The following is an 18,953-nucleotide window of genomic DNA, read 5'->3' as shown; positions in this document are numbered from 1 at the left end:
TTGTGTTTTTATTTGTGTATTTATTTTTTATTTATATATTATATAAATATATATAGATATATATACTTTTTATATACATCATATATAAATACATATGTATAAATATATGTATAAATATATATATATATTATTTTTATTTGTGTATTTATACCAGTAGGGCAGATTGGTCCTATGGGTGGTAGTTTGCAACTCCTAGATTACGGAGGTCCCTTCCAGCTTTTACATTCTAGGACTCTTGTGCTGAAGTAATCTTGTGCAAAGGATCCTGCTGAGGGTCCTTTGAAATGCTCCATTTGAGAAGTACTTCTCTTTCTTTTTTGAGAGTAGAAGTGGCAGCATCTTAATCTTGCAGCAGAGCCAAAAAACCAGAGTTGGTATTTGTGTTTTAGTAAATATGTCCTGCTATTTAATTTGCCTAATGTTTCTTTTAAACGTAGTGTCTGTGAACCACATAATAGTTATTTAACTTTTCATTCTAGAAATGTGTGTTCTGCGAATGACTCGAGCTAGACGTTCCCAAGTAGAACAACAGCAGCTCATCAGTGTTGAAAAGGCTTTGGCAATTCTTTCCCGGCCTACACCCTCACTTGTCGTGGACCATGAACAATTAAAAGTATGTAAATTGAAATCGTAATGCTTCGGTGTGCAGATTAGTAACAGAACCCACCAAAAATGGACTTGTGATAGTACATTGTGTCAATTTGACATGCAGTAAATCATGATCTTTTGTAAAAGGGTGAACTTGGTATAGAATAACTTTCATAAAAGCAGTGCTTGGAGATGGCTAATGTGTTGATATTCTGGTTTTTTTAACATACTTGTCTGCATTATTGATCCTATACATTGTTTTGGTTTTTTTTTTTAAGATTTATTTATTTATTTAGAGATAGAGAGAGGGCGAGCATGGGGGGGTAGGGAGAGGGAGAGGATCTCAAGCAGACTCCCCGCTGAGCATGGAGCCCATCACAGGGCTCAGTCTCACAAGCCATGAGATCCTGACCTGAGCCAAAACCAGGAGTCAGATGCTCAACCAACTGAGCCACCCACATGCCCATATACATTGTTTTCTGATCATCACCAGTGACCAATTTATTTGGTTTTTACTCAACCATAATGGCTTTTTGTTTGTTTGTTTGTTAACTGAGAGGTAATGGCATATCCCTGTAGGGCCAGACTTAAAGAATCACAGAAATCTAGTGAGTCCACTTCAGTCATTAAGAAAAAGAACTGGGATGCCTGGGTGGCACAGTCTGTTAAGTGTCCCACTCTCCGTTTCGGCTCAGGACATGATCTCAGGGTCGTGAGATCGAGCTCCACGTTGAGCCCCACATTGGGCTCTGCGCTCAGCGGGGAGTCTGCTTAAGACTCTCTTCCTCCCCTTGTGCCCCTCGCTCACTCACTCTCTTTCACTCTCTTTCTCTAAAATAGATAAATAAATCGTAAAAAAAAAAAAAAGAACTGAAGTAGTGAGGTGATTCATCATTTATGTACTCTCTCTTTTGTTTCACATTATGATGCACTTGCATTGCCATAAAATACCCTGCAAAAATGTTGCTTTTTTTCTTATTAATCTAGTTTGCGGTTATATTTTAATTTGTCTATAGAGATTTATGGCTAAAATTGAAATTGGCCACCTCTTCAGCTATAGTTTTTAGGTTGGGAGTTACCCAGGGCAGAGGCCAGGAACCTAGAACGATGATGAAGTGAACTACCACTAAGGATCAGAGCCACTTTCAGAGGCCACCATGTCTCATCAAGTAATTGGTCTGCCCTCTTCTGGTTTATATGCTAAAAATTTCCCAAATCTTCAAAATTAAAATATCTCACGAATTTCTCTCTCACATGTGTAAACACTCATGTTTTCTTTTAGAATCTTTTGAAGACTGTTGTTAAAAAAAGTCAAGAATACAATATTTTTCAGTTGGAAAATTTATATGCAGTAATCAGCCAGTGTATTTATCAGCATCGCATGGACTATGACAAAACAACACTTATTCAGGTAAGCTAATCTATATAAGAAATTATAAGAATTTTTAAAGACCATTTTTTAATATGTGGACTATGGATTATTTCTATATACAACTAAGTTCTGTACTTTTTGAAATCTAGTACTTCACTAGTTTGTGTTTCTTCGATAAACATTGGAACTATAGTATCAGTAGATTGAAAAATCTCTATTTTGTGTGTGTATTAATGAAGATACGTAGCTCTTTTTCAAGATAGCCTTAAGATAGACCTGTGTGTCTTTACTTAATCTTGCTTTATAGTGGGCATTAGTACTAATTTTTAAAAATAGGTATTGGATAATAACATAGTATATATCTATAACAATATAGTATATCTATTATAAATCTATTTACCATGTATCTATAGTATGTATCTATTAGGTACATACTAATGTACCTACCAGTATATAATATACATAGTAATTAGTATATCTACTAAGTGTACTGTGGTACCTACATAGTATGATAGGTATGTAATATTAGTACCTATAAAATACAGAATATTAGTATCTAGAAATACACTAGTGCCTTGATTATGACTGTTTGAACTTAACATAAGATGACTGCGTCTCACACTTATTTCAAAGGGATTTAAATAATGAAGTCCCATTGGTGATAATCAGTTTAGGTGATAGTCATAAATACGGAACTAAATTTCTATTTTCTCTCTCAGGTATATACATGAGTTAATAATATTCTTGAGGTTATTTATGTAAAATAGCAATAGAGTAATGTTTCTTTTTTTTTATACTGAAAGTTACTATTTTTCCTTTTTACCCTTTATCTAGAAAATGGAGCAAGAGGTAGAAAACTTCAGTTGTTCCAGATCATGATGCCCTGGTATCAAGTATTCTTTATATTCAGTTGCTATTTAATTCACCTTTGTCATGTCCATATAAGTGATACAAGATGAAATCCTGCATCTTTAAGGAAATGATTAAAATAGTAAATAAAAATATTTAAACTTTTCTCGTATTTATGTACATGTGTAAGATAAATTACAGCGATAACTGATAAATATTTGACGTTTGAACAAGGCACTGTAGTAATAGTAATTCTCTAGTGTATCAGTAGTTGAAGTATGGCCAACTCTTAATAAAAGTTATTTTGATAACTAATGTTTTATGGCACTTAAGAGTAATTAGTGACATTGACATTTTTTTGTTTTAAGCACTTTTAATGTTTTTCCTTCCTAAAAATATTTTCTTGTATCAGGCTAGAAACTTCCTGAACCATTGTGTCTTTGTGTCTTTGCCATCCTTTTGTTCTTGTTCTTTTCAGTGTCCATCTCCTATTTGCCTTTAGCTTTCTTTCCCCATTTACCTAAAAGCCAGGGTTCGGGTCATCTGTGGGAAGGCCCTGAACAGCTTCTGTACTTGAATGTCAAAATTTAGATAAACATTTTTATAATTCTAATTTGGGTTAATAAAGATTTTTAATATTTTTTTGTTTATTTTTATGATTATACACACAGCAAATGTATTAATATCTACTTGTTCAATATCTTTTTAATAGCACAAAGGTTTTATATTTGAAAACTCTCTATATCTTTCTAAATTTGTGCTTAGGTTGTATTCTATAGATAGTTTTTATATACAATTATATAAATATAAATATTATAAATTTTGTATTAATGATACCAAAAATACATTTCTTTCTTAAAGCAATAAAATCATTCACCGCCATGCATATTCTCTTGTTTTGTTTTTTTACAAAGACATTCTAATATTAGTTTGTGAAATAGTTGGAAACTTCCTTCAAGGGGAATAGGAGTTAAGGATCTCATATGAGAGAGTCTGGATTCTAAAACGGTTTCCGAGTTGAGTTGCCTTTTCTTGTTGATTTATCTGGATATTGTTATTTAAAGCCTTATAAAACCCAGGAATTTAAATACCTTAATGAATAGATATCCTCTTATATAATGCACAAAGCGATGCCAGTCACTGAAAAAATTTAAAGCAGTGTATGTTTTTGCACTTATGTATACACACTCATTTTTATTGAAGCTTATTATAACTCTTCCATAATAGATAGGGATGTTTTTGATGCCTGAACAATTTTGAGATATTTGGAAGATACCCCTCTGTTGGAATTAGTCTGTTTTTCTCATGATTCGACTGAGATTATGGATAAGGAAGATCACAGAAGTAAAGTGGTTATATCAGATGACATACTATCAGTGTGATTTATGGCTGTTGATTAACCTTGATCACGTGGCAGAAATAGCGTTTCTCAGGTTTCTCCACTGTAAAATCACTTTTCCTTCCCTTTCAATACTGTACTCTGGAAGATCACTGTGCACAGCCTACTTATAAGCATGGGTAAGCTCTTCTGCTCCCCCTTCTGCCTTTTTTGAAATCTGATTTTATCAGGGATCCTGATAGGTATGCACCATGGGATTAATGGAGGGTATTTCAGATTTACTTGTCTTCTCCCCACTACCCTCCCACGCACACATATACAGTACTTTTTTGCAATTGAGAGATTGCCCCATAATATAAGGGACTTTATTAGGACTTGAGTAACTACTTCTTGCTGAGGGATATTATGGGGATAAAAACTCACTCTATATTAGGACATAGAGGAAAAGAGAGCCAGTTTGCCTCCTAATATCCATTCTCTCATTCCTTAAAACAATACCCTGAGCAATCTGTCCTGCTGGAAAATGATGTTTTCTTCCATTGCAGCAAAATGTGACTACGTGACCACAGGAGATACAAAGGGAGATACAAAGGGAAGGAGATACAAAGGTTTCTAGGAAACCTGCTGGGAAGGAAGGGAGTGAGAACACTTTCTGCCTTTCTGTGCTTCCTTTTACCTGCTGCCTAGAATATATATATAATGGCTGGAACTCCAGAGCTGTCTTGGACTATGAGGTGACCTTTAAAGATGGAACCTATGCCCTACTTCATACAAGTATAAGAAGAAAGAACCTGGCTCATAATAACTTCAGGGAATTGAGAGTCAAATGCTTAACTACATCTGGACTTCTTAACTGAAAGGGAAACTCTCTTGTTTAAACTGCGGTTAGGTGGATCTCTATTACTGATAATGGAATGCACTTAGCCAACAAAGGCATATAGGATACATAGAGAATCAGGGATATTAATATTTTCAATGCTTAGGGTCTTGAAAGGTCTTACTCGGGACTTGCTGTTCATAGGAAGTAAAAGCTAAAAAAATAGAGCCACCGAGTCGTTGAGTATACACAGGTGGACTTGAAAGATTTTCTTGGATGGTCTAGAAAAGTGACAGGCTAGAGTCAAGAGAGTCTAAAAGAAGCCCTCAGAGGCATTTTTGCAAAGGAAGTCTTAGACTTTATTTGGTAATAGAGCGCACATTAAAGATAATTCCATAGTTGTAAAGATGAACTCCCAGGGGATTTTTGAGGATATTGACAATAATAAGGAAGAGTTGTTGATCTTAGGGATGAGTTGAATACAGTTGAAAATATCTTGATTTTCAGGTAATATAGGGATGCCAGGAGGCAGAAAGGAATACAGTCTTTATAGTCCACGCTTGTCATACAACTTTTATGAAAAGTAGCCACCCAAAAGATATCTTCATCCTAATCAGTGGAATCTATGAATATTTCCTTCCCTGAAACAAAAAAGGAGAGGGTCTTTAGATGTAATTAAGGATCTTGAGATGTGGAGATTGTCCTGGATCATTTGGGTTGAGCCCTAAATGCAATCATGTATCTGTATGGAAGGGAAAACAGAGGGAGATTTTAGAAGATCTTAGAAGACAACGTGACCATCAAGTCAAAGATTGGCATCATGCGGCCACAAGCCAAGGAAATGCTCGCAGCCCACCTCCAGGAGCTGGAAGAAGCAAGGAACAGGTTCTCCACTAGTTCCTTCAGAGGAATACAGACCTGCCAACACTTTGATTTGGGCCTGATGTTACTGACTTTGGGTTTCTGGCCTTCAGAATTGGAGGGGTGACATATTGTCTATAAGTAATGATGGTGAGAAGAACCTTCCTTGAGAGGAGTTTTCCTCCAGAAATGAGGTTGTCATATGAGAGTAAGATGGGGAAGGAAATAATAGGAGTTCTGAATCAATTTTATAGGAAGAGGAATTTCTCGCCTTGGAGGAGTGCTGTAAGTTTCAAAGCAAAAAGTAGTTTTTGTTTTCTTTTGGTTTTTGGTCAGGAGTTAGGGCACATTTGGAATAGGGCATAGCAGGTTGCAAAAATACTTAACTGCTTACTGAGGGGACCAATGATTGCCATTTCACTGACTCAAATATGAACTTCTTAGTCATCTTCCTACTCAACCCCTCGGCATCATTTCCGACCATAGAACACATCTTTCTCGAAAGTTTTTTTTTTTTTCCTGCCTGCTATAACACTGCACTCTATGGTTTTCCCTCCAGATTGCAGGACTGCTTTTTTATTTATTTTGTCTTTTGCCTTTTTGATGGTCTTTCTCTATCCTTAACCTTCATATTGTTCTCCAGAGCTTGGTCCTGAGCTCTACACTCTTTCTTTACATGGTGTTCCCTGCTCTCAAGGCTTTAAATACTACCTGTATTTCAGCAACTCCCAAGTTTATGTCTCCAGTCCATAAGCACGTTCCTGAACTACAGACTAACAACATATCTCGATCTTTTCCTGAAGCCTTCTGTTCCTTCAGAATTCCTCTTATCAATAAAATGCCACTACCATCCATCCAAATGCTGAAGCCAGAAACCTAAAGCTTCCTTCTCCTTCAACTTCGTCTATCACCAGGTCCTGATTTTCTGCCTCCCACATACCTCTCAGTTCTCTCTGTTTCTTCCACTAGCTCTCTCAGCTCATCACAATCACATGCCTATACTACTGCAAGAGCTTCCTGATTGGCCTTGCTTCTCCTCTTTCCCCTACCATCCATTCTCCATTCAATAGTCAAAATACTCCTTTAAGGATCTTAGATCTATGACACCAGTTACTGACTAGTGCTTCCTTTGCAGATGCTTATGGCTCCTACCAACCTCTCAGCTTCATCTCCCCACTCTTTTGGCCTACAACACTCCAGCCACTCTTAGCCTTGTTTCAGTTGTTTTTTCCTACCTCTCTGCTTTTTCATATGCTATTCCCTTTGTCTAGAATGCCCTTCCCTCCACCAATGCATCTCTAACTCCTACTTATATCCTCCATTTCTCAGCATAAAAGTCATCGTTTTAGAGAAGTTTTCCTGATGCCCCCTCAATCTAAATGAGATTTCCTATTTTAATCTCCCATTTGATCCCCAATATTCGTACATGACATTTTTCATAATTTGTAACTATTTTATAGTGATTACTTAATATTTGTCTCACCATGAGATTATAGGCTTTTTAGGTCAGGAACTATTTTGTTTTGTTTTATGTTCATAGATCCAGCACTTACATAATGTCCATAGTTGACAATAAATATCAGTTGACCGAATGGTAATAGATAAAGGAAATCAGAAGATAAGAAGCAGACTGAGAAGATATAAAGTTGACAGAAAATGGAGGTCCATGGGGGTTATAGTGAAGGGAAGCCCATACCTCAGAAAAAGAGTAGGATCTAGCTAACAGCATCTAATTTTTAAAAAAAGATACAAAATTATCTTGATTATATTTTTAGAAGCTGCTTGTTAGATTTATACAGCTCCAAGGCTGTAAAAGAACAGATTTTCGGGGTGCCTGGGTGGCTCAGTTGGTTGAACATCCCGACTCTTGGCTCAGGTCATAATCTCAGGGTCATGGGATCGAGCCCAAGTAGGGCTCTACGCTGGGTGGGGAGTCTCCTTAAGGATTCTCTCATTCTCCCTCTGCCCCGCCCCCCACCGCCCCTCTGTCGCTTGCACAGGTTCTCTTGCTCTCTCTCTCAAATGAATAAGTAAATTTTTTTTGAAAGATTTTGTTTATTTGAGAGAGAGAGAGCAAGAGAGAGCAGGAGGAGAGGGAGAAGCAGACTCCTCATGGAGCAGGAAGCCCGATGCAGGGCTCGATCCCAGGACCCCGGGGATCATGACCTGAGCAGAAGGCAAATGATTAACTGAATGAGCCACCCAGGTGCCCCAAGAATAAATAAATCTTTAAAAAAAAAAACAGATTTTTCACTTCAGTTTGCTAACAGTTAATTGTCCATATATTGGGCATTCTCATGAAATTGAAACCCATCTAACGACTGTATCTTGGCTTTGCAACTGATGATACAGGCCATCAGTACAATGACTGTGGAAAGACTGGAAGGTTGTGGGGTTTTTCATTTTTGTTTTTCACTACCTCTGGAATATTTACATATATAAAATAATATTTACATATTTAATAAAAGTTATGTTTATGCATGAAATATAAATATATAATGTATATGTAATTAAATTCTTTCATATGTGTTTTTAAATTATGTTTATATATAAATATTGATGAGAGCAGTCATCAGTTAAAGTGTTGAATTAAGAACAGATGGATTTTACCGGTTGAGATTCTTTTGGTTGCAAGCAACAGAAATTCTCTCTGGCTAACTTTAGCAAAAAGGCATATTTTTGAAAGGATCTAAGTTACCTCATGGATGGTCAGAACAACCAAAAGTCAGTGGAGAGAGCCAGGGCTGCACCAAGCTCTTGCAGGAGTTTTTAAAATAGTTGCTATTAATGTAACACAACAATGACACCCATGCTCATTGATTCCATTTTTTTTTTTAAGATTTACTTATTTTTTAGAAAGAGAGAGAACACGAGCAGGGGGAGAGGGAGAGGGAGAAGCATACTCCCTGCTGAGTGTAGAGCCCACCCCACAACCCTGAGATCTGAGTGTAGAGCCCAGCCCACAACCCTGAGATCATGACCTGAGCCAAAATCAGGAGACAGATGCTCAACCGACTGAGCCACCCAGGCGCTCCAATTCCATTTCAGATTTCCAAGTGTCCCCCCCCCCCCCCCCGCATCAAAGAATTGCATTGGTTTTGATGTTCCCCCTAGCTATGGCCAGAGGTCAGGGTCACATAATTCAGACATTGTTAAAATCACCATTACAAGGACGGGCGAAACAGAAGCCACCCCAAGAGCTGTCTGTCATAAAGGTTAAAAAAGTCACAGTTTACTGACATATTTTTTTTAAATATTTTATTTATTTGAGAGAGAGAATGATATAGAGAGAGTACATGAGAGGGGGGAGGGCCAGAGGGAGAAGCAGACTCCCTGCTCAGCAGGGAGCCTGATGTGGGACTCAATCCCAGGACTCCAGGATCACGACCTGAGCCGAAGGCAGTTGCTTAATCAACTGAGCCACCCAGGCACCCAGTTTACTGACATATTGAGTCAGTTCTTTGATACGTGTGGTGAACTCTTACCTTGTATGTAGTATATCCCCAGTATCTGATTTAATCCTTACAAAGACCCTAGGAGGTAAAAATCTGTATTATTTTCACTTTACAAATTAAACGGATAGATGAGGTAATTTACTCAATTTCACACGTAAGTGGCAAAAGCAGGACTCTACTAGGTGTGTGTGATTGAAACCTATGTTCTTAACCACCTCCCCTAACCAGACACTGTGGTGCCCTACTCATATGGTCTTGGCACTCCACATTCTGATATGTGCCATTGGCAGCCTCCGGCCAATATCTGTGACCCCACCTGAGGGTGTCTTCATGGGCCATGCTGGATGCAGGCTGGGAGTGACAAAGTACAACATCCCAAGGCTGCCAGTGACAGTGATGGATAACAACACCCCAGCTCCCTGGCCCCTGAGGTGTGCTACACTTTGTCTCTAGTCTCCACTGGGGTTGGGCCCTAGATGCTGAAACTGCACTCTATAGTAGTAGCTTCCTTCCCCGTTTCGCTTCTCTCCCCTGCCTGTACTTCTCGGCATCACGTCCCAAATGACCACTTGCTCTTACATCCTTTATTCAGGGTCTGCTTGAGGGAGAACCGAATCTATGACACTCCCTTTATAAGGTAAAAGTAGGAAAATAGGAAATTCCCTAAACAACTATACTTTTTTTTGTTTGTTTCTCAGCTGTTATTAACCTCACAAACCAGCATTAAGTTCCTCAGTATTGTGACAGCTTAACAATTTTCAAATGCATTCCCATTTCAAAGATTGTCTTAATTATTTTGTAGCAATGTTAAATGATGTCTTTATTCTGTTTTCAAGAGGAAAAATCTGGAAGCTTCATGTTTGGGCTATGTAATTTTAGTATGCAAAGGTTGGAAATGAAATCACTACATTTGAGCAATCAACCCTGCCAACATCCGAGCTCTGGCTGAGAGTCAGAGAACAGCACTTAACATGCAGTGAGAGGGCTCTTGGAATACCACTACCTTCAGACCACATGCCAAATCAAAGTGATTTAAACATCCAAAATATATGGGACTAAAACATTTACTGGATCAAAGCGTGCCAAACATTGGGCACTCTGGACATGCAGACGTTGTGAGCTATGAATACTGGTTTAAAGGACCATTGTGAAACTTCAACTCGCTTAAAGATTGACTTGGGGGAGAAAAGGAGGGGCCTGTTGCAGGAGGTAATGTATTCGTGAAATAATTTGGAAACTGATTACGTGTGATGAATCTTAATTATAGCTATTTACTATGGTGAATATTTAGGAAAATCAGGGTCTTAAAAAAAGACACAAGCTTTTGCTTTAATTATTTAGGAAGAAAAATAAGTTACCCCAATCTTATGTTCTGTAATTATTTTTTTCATTCAATTTACATGTTTTATATTTAGGACCACAGCATATGTCTCTTTTCTGTTTCTTCCTCAAATTTTTCCTAAGTCTCTTTCCCCACCCCACTAGGGAGAAAATGTAATTTACCATCATCACTCAAATGAATTCCCTGGTTTCTTCCGAACCTTCACCTCACAGCTGTTGCATGAAATAATAATCACTAAAATACTAGCTAAATGGAAATGTCTATCCAAAATGACAGTTTTCTAATATTCTTACATGAAATAACCTTGCAGGAGAAAAAACAAAGATAACGTATTTTCTTTCATCTAAAAATAGCTAATCTGGAAATACACCAAAATGCTAATAGTAGTTAGGGAGACCTGTAGATGCATTCTTACCTCTGTTTTGCTTTGTTGTTTTTTTTTAAGTTTCTGCAAAGTGATCATATTCCTTTGGTAATGAAAATATGTGATAAAAATTTTAAAGTTGCTTTCAAGCTATAATTCTTAATTATGAACTGTGAAGTATCTAAAGGAAGGCACAAATCAGAAAAAAAATCCTTGTGTATCTAAACTGAAAAATGTTTATATTGTCCCTCAACTGTCTTTGGGCAAGTATATCTCAAAAAAGTTGTTAAGAGTCTGCATATCTCTGCATGATCAGAAAAGAGATGTGTAACCTCTGAATACATGCATAACATAAGCATAGCATTGTATCACCTTGCCGGCTATAAATGACATACATCTCATCCAGCTATGAAACAGGGGGGAAAGAAATGTGTAAGGAGGTAGATAATAGAATGTCTGACCTACAAAACAGCTGAGAAATTAATGAGAAGCCCAAGCTAATTGGTCTATATTTTTAATTTATGACATTCATAATTAAAACAAGATAATGATATAAAGTACATTACAAATGACAAGCCACAAAACCAGTATGTTGTTATTAGGGTATTTTAATTGTAGTCATGAAAGCAGAAACTATGTCTATCTTGTCCAATTAACATTTGCTGAATTTATGTATATGTGTACATACATACTATTATTGAGGACCTACTGTGTACAATGCATTAGGAGAGAGAAAAATGAGATATGATCTCTGTCTCCTAAGAAATGAATAATATGGCAAAATTACATGTTAACATACCTAAGTGCCTCATACCTCAGTTAAGAATTTAGGTTTGCCTTTACAGAAGAATGGACTTTAGTCTTCACTGTGCAGTGGGAAAGGAGGGCCTGTGGAGTCAAACATGGGTTTCAATCTTCTTGAACATGTTCTCCAAAAAAGATGCCTTTTGTTGAGGTAACGTGGCAGAGACATTTGCTGCTCACTAAAATGTCCTCGCGCTCCCCCACATTTCCTGTGATTTGGGCTGATCAAAGAGCTCTATGCAGAAGTGCCATGTGTCACTCGTAAACCAAAACATTTGATAGCTGGTAGAAATCTCTCCCGCCGCCCACCCCACCTGAGCAACCTAGAACACATGTATTCCAAAAGGTATAGCCAAAATGAGGGAGCAGCCTGGAACCTCGAGTAACCGTGTGGTAGGAGTTGACCCAGAGAGTCACTGAGAGCTATGAGAAAACCTGATGAATGAGAAATAAATCGTGATATGTTAAACCGAGATTTATGTGGGTTTGTTACAGCAGCATAGCCTCGTCTGTTCCGACAAACAATATATTCCCTTGGTGGTTGTTGAGGCTTGGGATGGAAGAATCAGTGTGAAAGTAAGATCTGTTTTTTTTTTAATTTTTATTTCATTTTTTTAAGACTTATTTATTTCAGAGAGAGATAGAGCACAATTGGGGGGGGTGGAGGGAGAAGGAGAAGCAGACTCCCTGCTGAGCAGGGACCCCGAAGTGGGACTTGATCCCAGGACCCTGGGATCATGACCTGAGCCAAAGGCAGATGCTTAACTGACTGAGCCACCCAGGCGCCCCCAGATCTGTTTTTTTAAAAGTGGCCAAAAATTGTTGTGTTCTTCTGCGCTGCTTGTCTCCGCAATGGAAAAGGCCTGACCAACCTCCAGCTCTATCCAGGCTCCTCCTTCCCAATATTTAAACCTGAATAAACCTTCTGCCTCTGCAGCTTCTGGGACTTGAGTAAGGCAATCTTCTTGAGCCTCAGTTTTCTTGTCTAGAAAAATGGAGGACATAGTACTAATATTCATAGGATTGTTTTGAAAATTAAATTACATAGCAAAGCACTTAGCTCAGGGCCTGGCAGGTTGAGGTGCTTTATAAGAGTTGTCTGCCTCCCCTATGTTTTATCTGAAGCCAGTGGTTCTCAAAACTCACTTCAGTTTAGAATCATTTGGGATGCTTTAAAAAAAAAAAAAATCAGTGCCCGTATCCCAGCCTAAACCAAATAATCAGAATCTTTAGAGGTAGGACTGGTGAAGGGGCAGGGGCTGTTTTTTTAAAACACCAGATGATTCTGTTGTCTACCCAGAGTTGAGAACCATTTTCTTAGGCAACATATAAACAAAATGCTATTTGATAACAGAATTTTTTCAAAAGCACCTTCAAAAAGTTCACAGTATGACCACTTTTTCACAGAGTTGGAGTTTTAAAGAAGGCTCATTTATAATGACAGATGAAGAGTCAGTAAGTAGTTACTGGATGCTCTCAGAGACTGAAGAGCATTCTGATAAGCGGAACTGTAGATAACCCTCGTGATGTTGCAATGGAAAGAACAGGCTCAGATACCATTTACATTGTTTATAGAAATGACTGTTTTCACACTATTATGGGCTGAATTACTGTGTCTCCCTCAGAACTCATGTGTTGGAAATTCTAACCTACTCAGAATGTGACTGTATTTGGAGACAGAGTCTGTGCAAAGGGAATTAGGTAAAATGAGGGCATTAGGGTGGACCCTCATCCTATATGATTGTTGTCCTTATAAGAGAGGAATTTGAACACAGACAAGCGCAGAGGGAAGATGATGTGAAGACCCTGGGAGAAGACAGCCATCCACAAGTCAAAGAGGGAAAATTGAAACATATCTCTCCTCCAACCCTCAGAAGGAACTAATCCTGCCTTGACCTCTGGATTTGTAGCCCCTGCAACTGTGAGAAAAATATACTTCTCTTGTGTAAGTCACATCAATGTCCTTTGTGGTCTGTGGTACTTCGTGATTAAGCGCTAGCAAACTAATACACATCTGCTTACAGTGAAAACTTGTGGTAGGCTTTTGGTGAGTGCGTGGGAGAAATAGCCACCTACCTCCACTTTATTAAGAGCCTTTCAGAGATGAGGTGGATTTTTATAAAGTCCTTGAAGTTGTGTACTTCGACTGTTTGATGGGAAGGTAATTTAAAATATTAGAGAAGGCTGCCTGTGTCCAGGAAATGTGAATCATTGCGTCTGCTGGCTCATGGCCATCTCCCGAAGGAACTGCTTTTGCTCACAGCCTCTGTTGCCCACATAGAGCTACCCCTTCCCCCCAAGACTGTCCACCCCTCCTGCCATGGCGGATTAGACTAAACTGATCTTTTAAGAAGAGATGTGCTGGACCAAGCAGATTCTCTCTTTAGATTTTGGAATTGGGACACTGAGAACCAGGCCATTTAGCTCTAATGAACAAAGCTGAACAGTCATATTGGACTCCAGGGCTAAGGCCACTTGGCTGGGACATGTTCTAGAGGAGTCTTAAAAGGAGAGTCAAGGGAGGAGAGGATGGTGTGAACATGCAGGAACAAACAGTAGCTTTGGCTTCTTTTATTGAGCTAGCTTGAATGGGCTTCTGTACCACAACCAGAAGAGTGCTAAGTGGAACAGCATGAAATCACCAGAGAAAATCAGGGCCAAAGTCATGCCCTAAGAGGTCACCAAAAAATCTGCCTCCTCTCTCTGTCATGCAGATTCATAAGACTTTCAGGCTAGGAAGACCCTAGACGGCAGCATCAGCATTATCGTGGCCACTATTTTCCGAAAAATTAAGGTAAGCCAGGCCCTTTGCATGAACTATCCACCCCTGGAGATAGGGCACAACATTTGTAATCTTATCTTCATTTTGGAAGCTGAGTAGAAACAGAAGTTAAGAAACCTGCCTTGAGTCATATAGTTACTGTGGAAAATCGATTACAAAAAATGGCCACAATTGTTTACCCTTCCTGTATCCTCACCCTTTGCAGTGTGGCTTTCAGCTGCTCCCATCAAGAGGTAGCATCTGGGCGAGCCCTGTGACTTGCTTGGACTAGTAGAATGTGGTAGGAATGACAGTGTGTCGGTTCTGAGGCTAGTCATAAGAAGTCTTAAGCACTGCTTCTCAGTTTCTTAGAACTCTGTGCATGTAAAGGAGTCCAAGCTACATTCTACCAGAAGACGAGACACAAGTGGCCCAGTCACCCTATGATCAATAGCCAGCCACCCACTGGAGGTAGGACCAAGGCCATCCTAGATAAGCCAGCACCTAGACGATCCACTGACCATCAGCCAACTGCCAGCTACACAAAGGAATCTATCCTGGGACCAGGCAGCCTCCGGATGACCCACCTGCTGACCACGATGCATGAGTGAGTCCAGCCAAGATCAACCAAACCTTGGCGTCCTCATGTTAACTTCAAGCAATACCAACTACTTCACAGAGTGCTCACTTTGGCAGCATGTATACCAACTACTTCACAGAGATGCCAGGAAGGTAAAATGAGACAGTATATCTAAAGGACCCAGTGTTTAGTGTACCACGTAAGTTTCCCTGGAAGATGGACGTCTGCAGTGGGTCCAAAAGTTCTTGGAAGACTGAAGTAGAATTTCCCTTTCAGTGTTGATGTCCAACCAACCAACAGTTTTAGGAATGGATATCTCAGAGATAATGACCTCTGATGGCTTGTAACCCTTAGTTCTACAAGAATGCAGTAAATTTTTCCTCGATTATAAGCATTTTTCTAGATCACAGTTTCTCAAAGTGAAGCCTACAGGTCACTTACCTGAGCGTCACCAGCTGCCTGGCAGAGTCATGGCCTCATCCCAGACCTACTGAATTCGACTCTCCCAGGAGCAGAGTCTGAGAATCTACATTTTAAACAAAGTTCCCAGTAATTTTCACTCACACTAAAGTTTAAGAGCTGCCACTGTAGACTCCTCTGCTAAGACTTTGAAATACAGTGAAGTATTTCATCTTCTCACTCTAGTATTGCTTTTTAGTTAGGTATTCCTCTAGGGTTACTTATGTCCTAAGATTTTAGGTCAAAAAAGATAACACTGGCACCATTTTTTTTTTCAGAGATAGTGTTGACATAGCCACTAACTTTTTGGTGAAAATAGAATACATAGCAATGGTTGAACCAGCCCAGATTGACACCATGATTTAAAAAAAAAAAAAAAAAAACATATCAACATGTTACTCCTTGAATAAATACTGAGAAATCAGTTTTTCCTGTTTTTCTCATTTTGCATCTGTAGCCCTATAGTCCTATATGTATAGTCTTATTCTAGATGCAGAAACAGGGGAGGAGTGGAATGCGGAGAGCATTACTAAGAATATTACCTTGTTTTTACTGTTGTTATGATCAACGTTCCTATTTTCACAAAGCCAGCATTCAGAGAAATAGGAAATGACTTGACCCTAACCTGACTTTGAAAGTTTGTTCAGTCTGAACCAGTTTTAACCAGAACGTTTTTGTTTACCTTTGGAACTAGCCATTGGAGAGCACTGTGGGAGTATTTCACTCAGGCTAAATTCTTGAGTTCACCTACCTGTAATTAAAAGTTTAAAGTGTCTTTGTTTGACGTATTCTCGGCCAATCTGTTCTCACGGTATCGTGTTTTTCAGACGTTGTCACCAAAGGTAGAAAAAGGAAAAATAATAACAGAAGGAACTACTACAAAAAAGTGCTGTTGGAAGCCTATTCCTCTTCAGATGACACCAGAGCTTAGAACTTTGGATTCAAAGCTCTTCATTTCCTACAAATATTTTTTTTTCACCGTTCCAAATATGGAAGAGGCTCTGAATAGCAAAAGTGCTGTGCTTTTTAAAAACCTGCTGGACAACTTTTCATCTCTAGCAGTACTGAAGTTTTGCCATTCCAGACTGTGTATGACAAACTGCAAAACATATGCATAAAAAATCTAGACTCTTCTAATTGTGCCAATCCATGGCTCAAAACTTACTTCTGGAGCCACACAGCTGTTGAAATCAGTCATATTTACAATTTTTACAAATGAGTTTATTTTAATAAAAACAAGTTACTCTGTGAGCATGATCTCTAAACAGATTTATGTGGGCTGGCACAATCTGCTATGCTAAACATATATTCATATTGCTTGGGTCTGCAAGCAGGGTTTTTTTTTTTTTTTTTTTGAGGGTGATAACAGTCTTGCTTTGTACAAGGATACCAAATAATTGGCCGCAATTCAGCCAAGGACACTGTTCTAAGCACTGTGGTATTGAAGTTGTTTTCCTGGACAGAACTGCCCTGTGGGCATGGCCCTAAATTGGGAGGACTCTGGGCTGCTAGAATCGGGCAGTGAACCAGGCAGACAGCTTATAGTGAGAAGGAGGTAACTCTATAAACTGGTGTTAAAGAAGATGAAGAGGAGGAGAAAAAGAAGGAAAAAGGGAAGAAGGGAGAGAAGAAGGAAGAGGGAGAAAGGCAGAGAGAGAGGGTGAGATTTAAATTCATCAGTCCATACCCTTAAAAGGGATCTCTTTTTGTATTCCATCTTGATCTCTTCTCCCTCTCACCTTGATGTTTTTATGCTCATGTTTTTCACTTGGTTACTCGACTGTGGCCTCCTTGAGGACAGGAATATTGCGTCTCAGCTTTGCATCTCCCACAGTGCCTGGCGAATGCTGGTGCTCAAAAACCTAGCTGTTAAGTGTATGAACAAAAGAATGAATTTCTGTATCTGAAGCATTTCCTCGGAAAGAAGTCCTTAGCAGTTTCTCAGTGGGCACAGTACTGCCCCCTACGGGGCGTCCTGAGATTTTGTAGGGGCAGTTTTTGTTCCGCAGTTCTCATATTGGGGCCAGAGTATTTACGTAGTGAAAAACATATTTTATTATTTTTATTGATATTAGTATTTTAGAATAAATTACTTTCTCTTTTTCCACCTTAATAACATTACATTGGTTTATTGAACTTATTTGTGTAGTTTACATTATCTGTGAATTTAATTCCAGGAGAGTAAAGCAGTGTTACATTTTTGTTGTAATACAGGATGTTGAGTATGGTAGGGTTGAGTACCTCTGTTTATAAGATCAGTAAGCTTTGCTTGCTTCTGCTTCCCCAAGTTCTAGGATTCTAAGATGAAACATGCAAATAAAGAAGCTGGTGTACATTGATTTCAACAATCAGGCTTTCACTTTAAGCAACTGCACATTTTAGAATTAGTGTGGCTCAGGGGAGCATTGCTGTCAAAGAACGGAGGGTCCAGCGTCCAGGCCCATGAATCTGTGTAGAGTAGCTTGGAGGGTGAGACGCTTCTGTTCGCTTTGGTTTGCACGTTTCATAATTTTGAAAGTGATGGGAGGGTGAGGAGGGGTGGTGACGCCGTTCGGTTTTCCCCAAAGCCTGGGTCCTTGGCTGGCCCCCTCTGCGGGACTAGCTCACATGGAAGCTGTCCGAATTTGAAGACCACGGCTTGAAAAGAAAGCCTTTCAGCAGAGTGGCTTCCGAAGGGGGAAAGGAGGGCTTTCGGGGAGCAAAGGGTGCCTCCGTCTTCAACGGCCGCTCGAAGTGAAGCAGAACTGAACTTTCGGTGTCAGGGGGTGGAGCTGCGGTTGGTGGTGGAGCAGAGACCCGGAGGCGAGAAGAGGCGGGGCGGCGGCTGACAGAAGGTGGGGCTTCGGGCTGGAATCCAGACCGGTCTCGGAGAGGCGGGGCTTCTTTTGACAGTGGGCGGGGATTCGACGAAGGGGCGGGGCTTGGGTGGACTGCCACCAGGAGATGGGGCTTACGATGACAAGGGGTGTTTCTTGCGAACCGGTGGTGACATTAGCAAGGCGGAGCGCCCAGAGGGCAGGGCCACAAGTGACAGAAGGCGGGGATTGACCTGAGTAAAGACAAGGCTTCTGTTGATAGCGGGCGGAGCTACCACCGGCAAGGGGCGGGGCCGCTTCGAGACCTAGAGAAGGCGGGGCTTCTGCTGACAGGGGGCGGAGCTACCGCTGGCCGGGGCGGGGCTTCTCTTGACAGAGGGGCGGGGCGGCTCCCTACCTCCCCGTGCGCCAATCCAAAGGGTAGAGGCTCGGGTCGAACCCCAAAGGAGCAGCGGGGTCCGGGAGTGGAGAGCCTGGCGCGGAGCGGGGTGGGGGCGCGCGGACGGCGCGCGCGCGGGAGGGCCCCGCCTCGGCCGGCTCCTTCCC

General features: G+C 40.0%; 1 protein-coding gene and 1 long non-coding RNA gene across 3 annotated transcripts in view; one reads left to right on the top strand and one right to left on the bottom strand.

The window, feature by feature from the left end:
• Positions 1-2,974, top strand: part of ATAD2 (ATPase family AAA domain containing 2) — a 71,276-nt gene extending 68,302 nt beyond the window's left edge. For both annotated transcript variants that reach the window (XM_073893170.1, XM_025871071.2), the window contains exons 26-28: positions 480-613; positions 1,871-1,999; positions 2,795-2,974. In XM_073893170.1, the coding sequence (XP_073749271.1) occupies positions 480-613; positions 1,871-1,999; positions 2,795-2,839 (308 nt within the window). In that variant the 3' untranslated portion in view covers positions 2,840-2,974. The remainder of the gene's footprint in view (positions 1-479; positions 614-1,870; positions 2,000-2,794) is intronic.
• Positions 2,975-17,676: 14,702 nt separating this feature from the next.
• On the bottom strand, positions 17,677-18,942 carry LOC141372841 (uncharacterized). Its single transcript, XR_012378312.1, has 2 exons — positions 18,805-18,942; positions 17,677-18,640 (listed from the first exon to the last, which is right to left on the bottom strand). It is a non-coding gene; the product is annotated as an uncharacterized lncRNA (long non-coding RNA).
• Positions 18,943-18,953: the final 11 nt, after the last annotated feature.

The sequence above is a fragment of the Callorhinus ursinus genome, unplaced genomic scaffold, assembly GCF_003265705.2.
Source record: "Callorhinus ursinus isolate GAN/ISIS: 27379988/994484 unplaced genomic scaffold, GSC_fseal_2.0 scaffold5, whole genome shotgun sequence".
In the NCBI taxonomy this organism is placed as follows: domain Eukaryota; kingdom Metazoa; phylum Chordata; class Mammalia; order Carnivora; family Otariidae; genus Callorhinus; species Callorhinus ursinus.
This window is presented reverse-complemented; position numbering and strand designations above follow the sequence as displayed.